The sequence below is a fragment of the Schistocerca americana genome, chromosome 3 (assembly GCF_021461395.2).
Source record: "Schistocerca americana isolate TAMUIC-IGC-003095 chromosome 3, iqSchAmer2.1, whole genome shotgun sequence".
In the NCBI taxonomy this organism is placed as follows: domain Eukaryota; kingdom Metazoa; phylum Arthropoda; class Insecta; order Orthoptera; family Acrididae; genus Schistocerca; species Schistocerca americana.
In genome coordinates, this window is record NC_060121.1 from 133283789 (window position 1) to 133295862 (window position 12074).

The window sequence follows — 12074 nt, forward strand, 5'->3', positions numbered from 1 at the left end:
GGATACATGAGATCACCAACAGCAGCATTTAGCACACTAGGGTTTCCAAGCCATATAGGACTCTCAGAGTCAGAGATCGAGCACTGTTTCCTTATTGCAATTGTTTGTTATCAATATTTTAATACGTGTGATATATTTCGTTTGATTCCCTTGCATCCTCACTGATGCAATATTTTTCACAAGGGCAAGCGTACTTACCCACCATTGATAGAACTATTTCTTACTTAATGGGGAAATCGAACACATTAAATTTTGTTCCGTAAATTTTTTCTTATTATAAACCGTTTTGCCGCTTATTATACTATCACCAGCTAACAAACAAACCAAAGGTCTTAATGGATGTATGATAGGTTGTAGAGACCAAGAGACACAGAATAAACTAGTGTGAAGAGTTCCATTAAAATCAGGCGTGGAATTTAAGAAAACGTGTATATAGTTCCTTACTCCTATCATCTAGCACTATAAGGTCTTCGTAACGCCGAAGATAAGTTCAGAGTACGATCTACCTCTATGGAACTCTGCCAGGTACTTGCCAAGTTCTTGATGTACTGTTTTCCCTATACTGGTAGGAAGCGCTTTACATTATATTTTCTGAGACCAAAAGTTTGGAAACTTCACCTCCCCATTACCTAAGCTCTTGTTCTCCTCATTGTCCAAAGAATGTATCTGAATCATTAGCCAGCTTTCGGACGTACGTGTATTTTATTTCACAAATATGATTACTTGCCACTGACCCCTCTCAACGGGTCATCTAGCTTTTATATCATAAGGGAAGGGAGAAACGGCTACTATTTTATTTCTTTCATTATCTACCACTACTGAAGTTTTTCTTTTATTTGTTCTGTGCCGACTTCTCCAAACCTATGCTTTCTCTCGCTGTAGGATAAATATCCATTTACGTTCAGGCACTGATCACTGAAAGTCTTCACTAGTAAGTTCGATTTCAGTTTTCAACTTCGTCTTATAAACTCGTTGACAAAGAAAGTTCGTAACATTCTACTCTTTAACTTCTTTTTAACAGGACATTAGATTCCTGATTCCAGAGGTGCGAGAACCGTGCAGGAATTAGCAAAACACTCAAGAACTTCTGAAAGCAATCCTGAATTTTTGCCAAACGTTTCTGAACAGACGCTGAAAATTTCAACATGTTGCTGAATGAAATGCGCGAAGCCAACATTTAAATACAGAAGGAGTGAACGACACAGCGGCGGCTTCTCTGCTTCTCAACCTCCTAACAACCAGAGTATCTAAATCTGTCCCAATAAAACTCCCTTCGCATAACAGAAAACGCAGAGGAACTTTCACTCACAGGCAGCCAGATGTGGATGCTGGTGCGTTACATTTATTTATTATAAAAGATTATTATTACAGTTACTATTGTAGTTCTCTCTACAGCTGAGGCTGCGAAGACAGGCTAATGACATAAGGCCGGAAAGTAAGATAGGGAGTACGAGTCCATATGCTGGAAGGAACTTCAGGAAAGAATGCTGGTGGTGGTACACAGTTTCTGTTTACCAGACTGTTTTCAGATTTAAATCCGATGGTTTCCTGCGGTGTCTTATTGAGCAGCCGGCCGCATGGCCGAACGGTTCTAGGCCCCTCAGTCCGGCACAGTACTGCTGCTACGGTCGCAGGTTCGAATCCTGGATGTGTGTGATGTCCTTAGGTTAGTTAGGTTTAAGTAGTTCTAAGTCTAGGGGACTGATGACCTCAGATGTTAACTCCCATAGTGCTTAGATCCATTTGAACGATTTTTCTTATTGAGCGCGACACGGTTGATGGTGGTGGATAAGTCGGTTGGGAAGCTGAGCTATGTTTCACTCTGCTGCTGTGGAAGAGGAATAGCCAACAAGTTTACCTTCTCCCAACATTTAAAAGTCTCCATTATGACACGAGCACAGTATTATAAAAAACATACATTCAGCACAGACTTACACACAGAAGTTTACCAAAAAGGCACAGGTGACAGATGGGAAGAAGTAATGCAAAAACAACTTACTAAAGCTTTTCCAAAACATGTGAGATATCTCAGTCACCACGCACACCAACAACAAAACGTATTCATGGTGGCAGTCGTTATCAACATTGACATAGAATCATCTACGCCAAAATATTAGTGACAAAAGAGAGGAAATATAAGGAAAGGGTAAAATACAATGCAATGAAAAGCATTTGGGGAAAATGAGAACCCACTAAAACAGAAAAACAGCCAAAGTTCATTTACATGATCACTAGTTTCGGGTAGGAACTCATTTTCAGATAATCCCACAAGACAGAAAACCAAACTTAGTCTTGTACAGTACAGCTGTTACCAAATTATTAAGCGCACGTAAAAAAATACAGAGCGTATCATTTCAATATATACGTACCAGATAGTGAAAATGGTATTCACAAAAATACGAGGACCATGTCAAGATAACAACATATACGTACATGACATGGGAAATGTCAAAAATTGTTTCATTTTCATATAATTCTGTAAGGTTATGGTAATGTTTTTATGGCTGTAAAGGGTTGGAAGTGATGAAGTCTTTTAATGTCCTGTTATTTGTTTTCTTTTAATACTAATGTTCTAGTTCTCTTTAATGATTCTTACGTATCATCGCGGCGTGATGTTACGTATTTAACTATTTTTGGTAAAATTTTAAGAGTATTAATTTTATTGTTGATTTGAACTTTTATTGTATTAATTGTTGTATTTTTGATGTTTTGAGAATACTGTAATAAATAAAAAGATATTTCCTATATCCTGATAGGGCGTCTCCTCCCTGCGGGTTCCTTACGGCAGTGGGAAGAGTGGACTGCCAGTTATCTGTATGCACTGTAACTGTTCATTTGCACTCTGTTATGCGTGTATGCTTGTTATCTAAATATGCCTCTTATATTCTGGGAAATATCAGTTTGATTATCTGGTACTTATATCTTGAGGCGAAACGTTCTCTCCTTTTTTTGTATGTGCTTAATAATTTGCAAATAGTTGTATTGTAGATGATTGTAATTTTAGTTTTCTCTCTTGAGGGATGACTTGAAATGTGGTCCGACCTAAAACCAGTTATCAAGTAAATAGAAACTGAAATTTGCAACTTTGGTTGTTTTCCCGTTTTACTGAATAACACAGGTTGCCGGTCTGTAATTTCTCCAGCAATTTGGAAGTTCGTAAAGCGAGAAAAATATAAAGGTCATTTGGAGAACATAAAGGCTTATATACTCGAGAACGCACCCTTATGGAGCAGTTAGCGTTCACATTGTCCTGTGAATAGGGTACCTTTCCACGTAAACTGAACACTACTTACATGATTGACAGAAGTATTTGCCTTGATCAGTATTCGCAGGTTTCATATTTATGTCTCACATCCATTATCTGCCACATATTTGTAAACCCAATGTTGCTGTTGTCGCTTTCTGTCCGAAGACTGCTACTCTGTATTGTCCAAGCCTCCGAATAACTACTGCAACGTACATCCTTCTGAATCTGTTGCTGTATTCATCTTTTGATCTCCTTCTACGTTCTTATCCTCTTACCCTTCCCTCCAGCACTAAAGTGTTGATCCCTTGATGTCTCACAATGTGACCTGTCGACCGGTCCCTTCTTCTAGTAAGGCTGTGAGCCAAGTTTCTATTCTCCCCAATTCCGTACAGTACCTGCCGATTAGTTACGTGATCTACCCAACTAATGTTCAGTGTTCATCTGCAACACCATATTTCAAAAGCTTCTATTCTCTTATAGTCTAAATTATATAGTCCATGTTTCACTTTCATACGTGGCAGCACTCCATACAAATACATTCAGAAAAGTCTTTTTGACATTTAAATCCATGAAAAGAATAATCGTGTGGCATTGTTGGCCGGGAGGCCCCGTCTGGGGAAGTTCGGCAGCCGGGTGTAAGTCTTATTTCGAGTGACGCCACACTGGACGATTTGCACGTCGATGATGATGAGGACAACACAACACGCAGTCTACGAGCGGAAAAAATCTCCAACCCGGGCAAGCTGCGTGGTAGGCAAGCATGTAACCACTCAGCTAAAAAAAAATGGTTCAAATGGCTCTGAGCACTATGGGACTTAACATCTATGGTCATCAGTCCCCTAGAACTACTTAAACCTATCTAACCTAAGGACATCACGGAACACCCAGTCATCACGAGGTAGAGAAAATCCCTGACCCCGCCGGGAATCGAACCCGGGAACCCGAGCGCGGGAAGCGAGAACGCTACCGCAGGACCACAAGCTGCAGACCCACTCAGCTAACCAGGGCGGACTTAATCCTATATTCGATATTAACAAACTTCTCATCTTCTGAAACACTTTTCTGCCCATTTACAGTATACATTTACATCATCTCCACTTCGGCCGTAATCAGTTATTTTGCTGCCCAAATAGCAAACCTCATCTACTACTTTAAGTGTCTCGTTTACTAATCTAATTCCTTCAGCACAGTAGATTTAATTCGACTACATTCCATTATCCTTGTTTTGCTTTTGTTGAAGTTTATCTTATATCCCGCTTTCAAGACCCTCTTCATTCCGTTCAACTACTGTTACAAGTCCTTTGCTGTCTCTGACAGATTTACAATGTCATCGGCAGACCTCAAACTTTTTATTTCCTCTCCCCGGACTTTAATTTCTACTGCAAATTTTTCTATGGTTTTCTTTACTGCTTGCTTACTCTACAGATTGAGCAACATGGGGGATTGGCTACCACTCTGTTTCATCCCTTCTCAACCAGTGGTTCCTTTTCATGCCCCTCGACTCTTTTGGCTTTTGTACAAGTTGCAAATAGCTTTTCGCTCCCTGTATTTTACCCCTGCTATCTTCAGAATTTCAGTCAACATTGTCACAAGCTTTCTCTAAGTCTACAAATGCCATAAACGTAGGTTTGCCTTTCCTTAACCTATCTTCGAAAAGCAGACGTAGGATCAGTATTATCTTACATGTTCCTAAATTTCTGCGGAATCCAAACTGATCTTTCCCGAGATCGGCTTCTACCAGCTTTTCCATTCTTGTACAAGGAATTCGTCTCAGTATTTTGCAAGCATGACTTATTAAACAGATAGTTCGGTAACATTAACACCTGTAAGCACCTCCTTTCTTTCGGATTTGAGTTTTTATATCTATGATAGGCAATGAAAACCTCACAAGTCCTCTTTGTTGAATTTTACGGGAGAAACAAAAACAGCTTCTTAAAAATAATATAAACGGATACAGACAAATTTGCTACAAGTGTAACCATATACTAGAAGCCTAGTTATTGACAGATTATAAAAATCCATGCACTATTAAATGTCTCTTTGGTAATGGAATTTATGACCACTGAAACTACGAGGTTTTCAAAGACAAATGGGGTCACGAGGTTTTCATCGATGTTGTTGTTGTTGTGTCCTTCAGTCCAGAGACTGGTTTGATGCAGCTCTCCAAGCTACTCTATCCTGTGCAAGCTTCTTCATCTCCCAGTACCTACTGCAACCTACATCCTTCTGAATCTGCTTAGTGTATTCATCTCTTGGTATCCCTCTGCGATTTTTACCCTCCACTCTGCCCTCCAATACTAAACTGGTGATCCCTCATCAGGGTTAGGATACAACCCTGTCTCACTCCCTTCCCAACCACTGCTTCCTTTTCAATCCCCTCAACTCTTATAACTGCCATCTGGTTTCTGTACAAATTGTAAATAACCTTTCGCTCCCTGTGTTTTACCCCTGCAACCTTCAGAATTTGAAAGAGAGTATTCCAGTAAACATTGTCAAAAGCTTTTTCTAAGTCTACAAATGTTACAAAAGTATGTTTGCCCTTCCTTAATCTATGTTCTAAGATAGGTCGTAGGGTCAGTATGGCCTCACGTGTTCCATCGTTTCTACGGAATCCTAACAAATCTTCCCCGAGGTCGGCTTTACCGGTTTTTCCATTCGTCTGTTGGGATTGGAATTACTATATTCTTCTTGAAGTCTGAGGGTATTTCGCCTGTGTCATACATCTTGCTCACCTGATGGTAGAGTTTTGTCAGCGCTGGCTCTCCCAAGGCTATCAGTAGTTCTAATGGATTGTTCTTTTCATCGATATTCTTCCTGAAATCACCTGTCTCACACATGTTGCACACCTGACGGAAGAGTTTTGTTATGGCTGGCTCTCTCAAGGCTATCAGTAGTCCTGACGGAACGTCGTCTGCTCCTAGGGTCTTGTTTCTTCTCGCATTATCGTGTCTCATCTACGTCATCTACCTCCCTTTTCTCCGAGGATCTCTTTAATTTTCCTGTAGGCGGTACCAATCTTTCCCCTAAAACCCAAATCATATTAAGATACTGCTGCCGCGCTCTTGACTGTAGAGAGGCAACAAGAGTCTGAAGCTCAGGTAAGATCCCTTAGGTGAAAGAAACTTCTTTAGCTGTAAGTAATTTAACTTTATATGATTATCACTGCATGTGGAACGACCAAATAGCAAAAAATCTTCAAATGTATGTGAAATCTTATGGCACTTAACTGCTAACGTCATCAGTCCCTAAGCTTACACAGTACTTAACCTAAATTATCCTAAGAACATAGACCCATTCCCGAGGGAGAACTCGAACCTCCGCCGGGACCAGCCGCACAGTCCATGACTGCAGCGCCTTAGACCGCTCGGCTAATCCCTTGCGGACCCCAAAATACCAGAATCAGACACTTGTACACAACGCTCACCATGACAACGTGATATTGTCACCCACAGTCGTCTTCAGAAAAAAAAGAACACCTCGAACAACTAGAGATAGGATGTTCACGATAACAGGACATGTACATTAGTATACTCTGGAGAAATGATTAGCACCTGAGGCACATGGGCCCGTGGGTTCGACGTCAACACTGATACCTCGGCGCACCACCACGTACTGGTAAAATGTGCCTGCCCCTCTCGTTGTCGCTAAAAACCGAAGGTAAGGGAACAGTGTGACTTGTGCAGACGCGCAGGATACCTTGCAGACGTCTGTGCGAACCGTACCGTCAAATCAGTGAGTTTCAAAGAGGGCGCATGATACAATGTGATGCTTCCATCTACAAAATTGCTGCTAGTGTGGGGCAAATTGTTTCGGCGGTGCAACAAGTGTCGGCAGAATGGTTCACGGAAGCCCATAGAACACGACAAAATAGGTCAGGATGTACCATTGTACCACCCACATCAGTCTCCCCCCCCCCCCCCCCCAAGATAAGAGAAAATCGGCACCTCATGGGAATGGCATTGCAGGTCAGATCTGCATCCTCCTCAGCTCTGTCGCAACAGTGGAACGCATCGTACAGTATCAGATTTGACAGTCTGTCGCCGTTTGTTACGACTTGGGTTACGCGCGCGTCCTCCACTTCTCCTCCTACCTTTGATGAGTGTGCAGAAACAGGCTAGACGGCAACAGTGCATGGAACGACGTCGCCGAGGACAGGAATGGCATCAGATAGTGTTTTTGGACGAATCCAGGCTCTGTTTGTTTGAAAATGATGGCCGCATTTTGGTTCGCCGCAGACAGGGGGGAGCGACATCACAGTGACTCCATTCGACAAAGACGAAAAGTTCCAACTCAAGGCCTTATGGTACGCGGTGTTATAGGGTACAACCACAAATCACGGTTGATACGCGCGCAGAGCACTGTGGCCAGTGTGACCTACATCAATGACATCCTGCGACCAGTAGCCACACCCTTTCTGCACAACACCCAACACGCCATTTTTCAGCAAGATAACGCAGGACCCCATGGTGCTGCATGAACACATGCCTTCTTGGTGTCAGTATGTCAGCCTTTTGCCCTGGCCCGCCACCTCACCAGACTTGTCGCCACTCGGAAATATGTCGGCACACCACAGGACGCCATTTGCGCCTTATAAGCGCCGAAGCCATCACGCGTGGGACAAGTTATCAGGGCCCATGACGGACGTTGTGCCTATTAGCCAACAGGAAACTTGCTTAACCAAGGTGACAGAAACTCTAATTATTTCTGCAGAATATACTAATGTACATGTCCTGTAAACATGAACGTCCCATCCCTAGTCGTTCAAGGTGTTCTGCTTTTTTACGAACCTAAGTTTATTTCGGAATGAACGGCGCAGCTGCATGTGAGGGTGCTAATGTCGGACATGCACCAAGTACACAGTTATTGGCTCTGTCGTGGCACAGTGCCAGAGGAGCGCAGTTGATCTGTACTCACGCGAAGTGGCGCTTCTTCTCCTGGTGGTGCGCCAGCTGGCGGGCGTTGCAGAAGGTGCGGTCGCACACGTTGCACGCCAGTTCGTCTGAAACAGAACGTCACGGCACACTTAAACTCACATGTCCAAAAATCACGGTGCTAAACGCAGCCTCCCGGCGAACACTGGTGGCAGTGCGCTGCAGTGCCTGGCGCCGGTACTGATTTCTTACTGCACAGTGTTCAAAAATGGTTCAAATGCCTCTGAGGACTATGGGACTTAACATCTATGGTCATCAGTCCCCTAGAACTTAGAACTACTTAAACCTAACTAACCTAAGGACAGCACACAACACCCAGCCATCACGAGGCAGAGAAAATCCCTGACCCCGCCGGGAATCGAACCCGGACTGCACAGTGTAGTAGAGAGCGAGTAGAGTACGGCAATCCAGCGCTCCAACTCACGCTACTTCACCATTCTGGCCAAAAGTAATGCGTGGGTCGACAACAAGCGATGGATTCGTTTTATTGGTATGAATAACTCGCACGAAAGCATGACAGTAAGAACCGTCCTAATTATTATGCGCATCATATTTTTAAAGATGGTAAGGTAGACTGAAAATCTGGCGGTCATAACTACATATACGGAACTAATCAGCACCATATTTACACTTGAAAGGTGCCTGTTTGTTTGGTCTTTCATTTGCTCACCAAATCCAAATGGCTCCAAGCAACATGGGACTTATTGTCTGAGGTCATCAGTCTCCCAGACTTACGAGATAAGTAATGCAACACATTTTTTTTCTCGGCCAATTTTGGTTGAAACAACCGGAAATTTCTTGTGGAATATTTTCAAACAACGGGCAGTGATCGAGTTTCTTTTGGCGGAAAACCAGGGCATCTCAGATATTCATAGGCGCTTGCAGAATGTCTACGGTGATCTGGCAGTGGACAAAAGCACGGTGAGTCGTTGGGCAAAGCGTGTGTCATCATCGCCGCAAGGTCAAGCAAGACTGTCTGATCTCCCGCGTGCGGGCCGGCCGTGCACAGCTGTGACTCCTGCAATGGCGGAGCGTGCGAACACACTCGTTCGAGATGATCGACGGATCACCATCAAACAACTCAGTGCTCAACTTGACATCTCTGTTGGTAGTGCTGTCACAATTGTTCACCAATTGGGATATTCAAAGGTTTGTTCCCGCTGGGTCCCTCGTTGTCTAACCGAACACCATAAAGAGCAAAGGAGAACCATCTGTGCGGAATTGCTTGCTCGTCATGTGGCTGAGGGTGACAATTTCTTGTCAAAGATTGTTACAGGCGATGAAACATGGGTTCATCACCTCGAACCTGAAACAAAACGGCAATCAATGGAGTGGCGCCACACCCACTCTCCTACCAAGAAAAAGTTTAAAGCCATACCCTCAGCCGGTAAAGTCATGGTTACAGTCTTCTGGGACGCTGAAGGGGTTATTCTGTTCGATGTCCTTCCCCATGGTTAAACTATCAACTCTGAAGTGTATTGTTCTACTCTTTAGAAATTGAAGAAACGACTTCAGCGTGTTCGTAGGCACAAAAATCTGAACGAACTTCTCCTTCTTCATGACAACGCAAGACCTCACACAAGTCTTCGCACCCGAGAGGAGCTCACAAAACTTCAGTGAACTGTTCTTCCACATGCACCCTACAGCCCCGATCTCGCACCGTCGGATTTCCATATGTTTGGCCCAATGAAGGACGCAATCCGTGGGAGGCACTACGCGGATGACTAAGAAGTTATTGATGCAGTACGACGTTGGCTCCGACATCGACCAGTGGAATGGTACCGTGCAGGCATACGGGCCCTCATTTCAAGGTGGCATAAGGCCGTAGCATTGAATGGAGATTACGTTGAAAAATAGTGTTGTGTAGCTAAAAGATTGGGGAATAACCTGGTGTATTTCAATGCTGAATAAAACAACCCCTGTTTCAGAAAAAAAAGTGTTGCATTACTTATTGAACTGCCCTCGTACTTAAACCTAACAATCCTAAGGACATCACACAGATCTATGTCCGAGGCAGCATTCGAAACTGCGACCATATTAGCAACACGGTTCCGGACTGAAGCGACTAAAACCGCTCGGCCACAGCGGCCGGGATTTGCTCACCACTTATCTTAACTTTTTCAAGATATGTACATGGTTATAAATTACAGGCGCAGCAATCAGTCGTTCTGGTTGTTTTTTTTTCAGGTTTTACTACCCAAATCCAGATTTCGGCTAGTACCTAGCCATTATCTGTGCAATATTTGCTAGTATTAAAAGATCTGTGAGTGACGCCCGAACAACAGGGGACTGACATGTATCGAGACTAGCAAATAGTGCATTGGTAATGGTTAGGCACTAGCCGAAATCTGGATTTGCTTAATAAAAACTGCAAAAAAAAAGAAGATTGATTTCTCTATAATTTATATATCACATAACAGACGCTGAGTGCACTCGCTTTCCTAATGGAAGGTAACCTAATCTGTATTATTTATTTTACAATTCTCTGAAATACTTCCGCGAACTATTAGCTCACCCACTGAATCGAAATTTAATCTTTGGTGAGCCGATAGCCAGCAGTCGGTAGCATGATTTGATCTGTGGGGAATGCCATGTTCTTCCTTGTTACAATGAAGTCAGCCATTAAATTCATGGTACAATGCCTTGAAGTGTTAAGCTATGGAGCCATGGTTTTGTACAATCTATATCACATGCAAGGCGACAGGTAAGATCTTTGCACATTATATTCAGTTCTAAAGTTTGTGATTAGTCAGGTAGTCCATCTGTATCAGTCCACGATCCGAGGCACTTCCACATATTCGTATATATAAGAATAACCTTGAAGAGGTTGCGAATTACACACGTCAAAAAACGTTATGCATCACCTCGGTACCAGGACTCCTCAAGATGCCGTTGCCTGTGGGTATTGTATCGCAGACTGACTGTTCAGAGATGTCACTAAACCCGCCCAAAGACGTAAACCACCATGCATGAGCAGCGCCTATTAGACGGTGGGGGTCCGACAGCCGATCAGTTCCAGTCATTCCACCAGGAAGAAAGTACACGGCTCGTGTTGTCTGTAGTTCAAACACGCCTAGACGGTCGGTACCGCGGTTCGATCACGTCCACGTTGTTACTGTCTGCCAGCAAGGGCTCTCAACAAGGGAAGTGTCCAGGCGTCTCGGAGTGAATCAAATTGATGTTTTTCGGACATGGAGGAGATACAGAGAGGCAGGAACTGTCGATGACATGTCTCGCTCAGGCCGCCCAAGGATTACTACTGCAGTGGATGACCGCTACCTACGAATTATGGCTCGGAGGAGACCTGAAGCAACGCCACCACGTTGAATAATGCTTTTAGTGCAGCCACAAGATGTCGTCGTACGAATCAAATTGTGCACAATAGGCTGCATGATGCGGAACTTCACTCCCGACGTCCATGGCGAGGTCCATCTCTGCATCCACGACACCATGCAGCGTGGTGCAGATGGGCCCAACAACATGACGAATGGACCGCTCAGGTTTAGCATCACGTTCTATTCACCGATGAGTGTCGCATGTGCCTTCAACCATACAATCGTCGGAGACGTGTTTGGAGGCAACCCAGTCAGGCTGAACGCCTTAGACACACTATCCAGCGAGTGCAGCAAGGAGGAGTTTCCCTGCTGTTTTGGGGCGGAATTATGTGGGGCCGACGTACGCCGCTGGTGGTCATGGAAGACGCAATAACGGATGTACGATACGTGAATGCCATCCTCCGACCATTAGGCCATCCTTCGATCGGCAGCAAATTGGGGAGGCATTCGTCTTCATTGACGACCATTCGCGCTCCCATCTCGCGCATCTTGTGCATGACTTCTTTCAGGATAACGACATCGCTCGACTATAGTGGTCAGCATGTTCTCCAGACATGAACT

At 43.9% G+C, this 12074-nt stretch overlaps 1 protein-coding gene across 1 annotated transcript in view; it reads right to left on the reverse strand.

Annotated features, from left to right (window-relative positions):
- Positions 1–12074, reverse strand: part of LOC124605922 — a 249938-nt gene that overhangs the window by 125075 nt on the left and 112789 nt on the right. The window contains exon 2 of the mRNA XM_047137876.1: positions 8162–8246. Coding sequence (XP_046993832.1) covers positions 8162–8246 — 85 coding nt within the window. The remainder of the gene's footprint in view (positions 1–8161; positions 8247–12074) is intronic.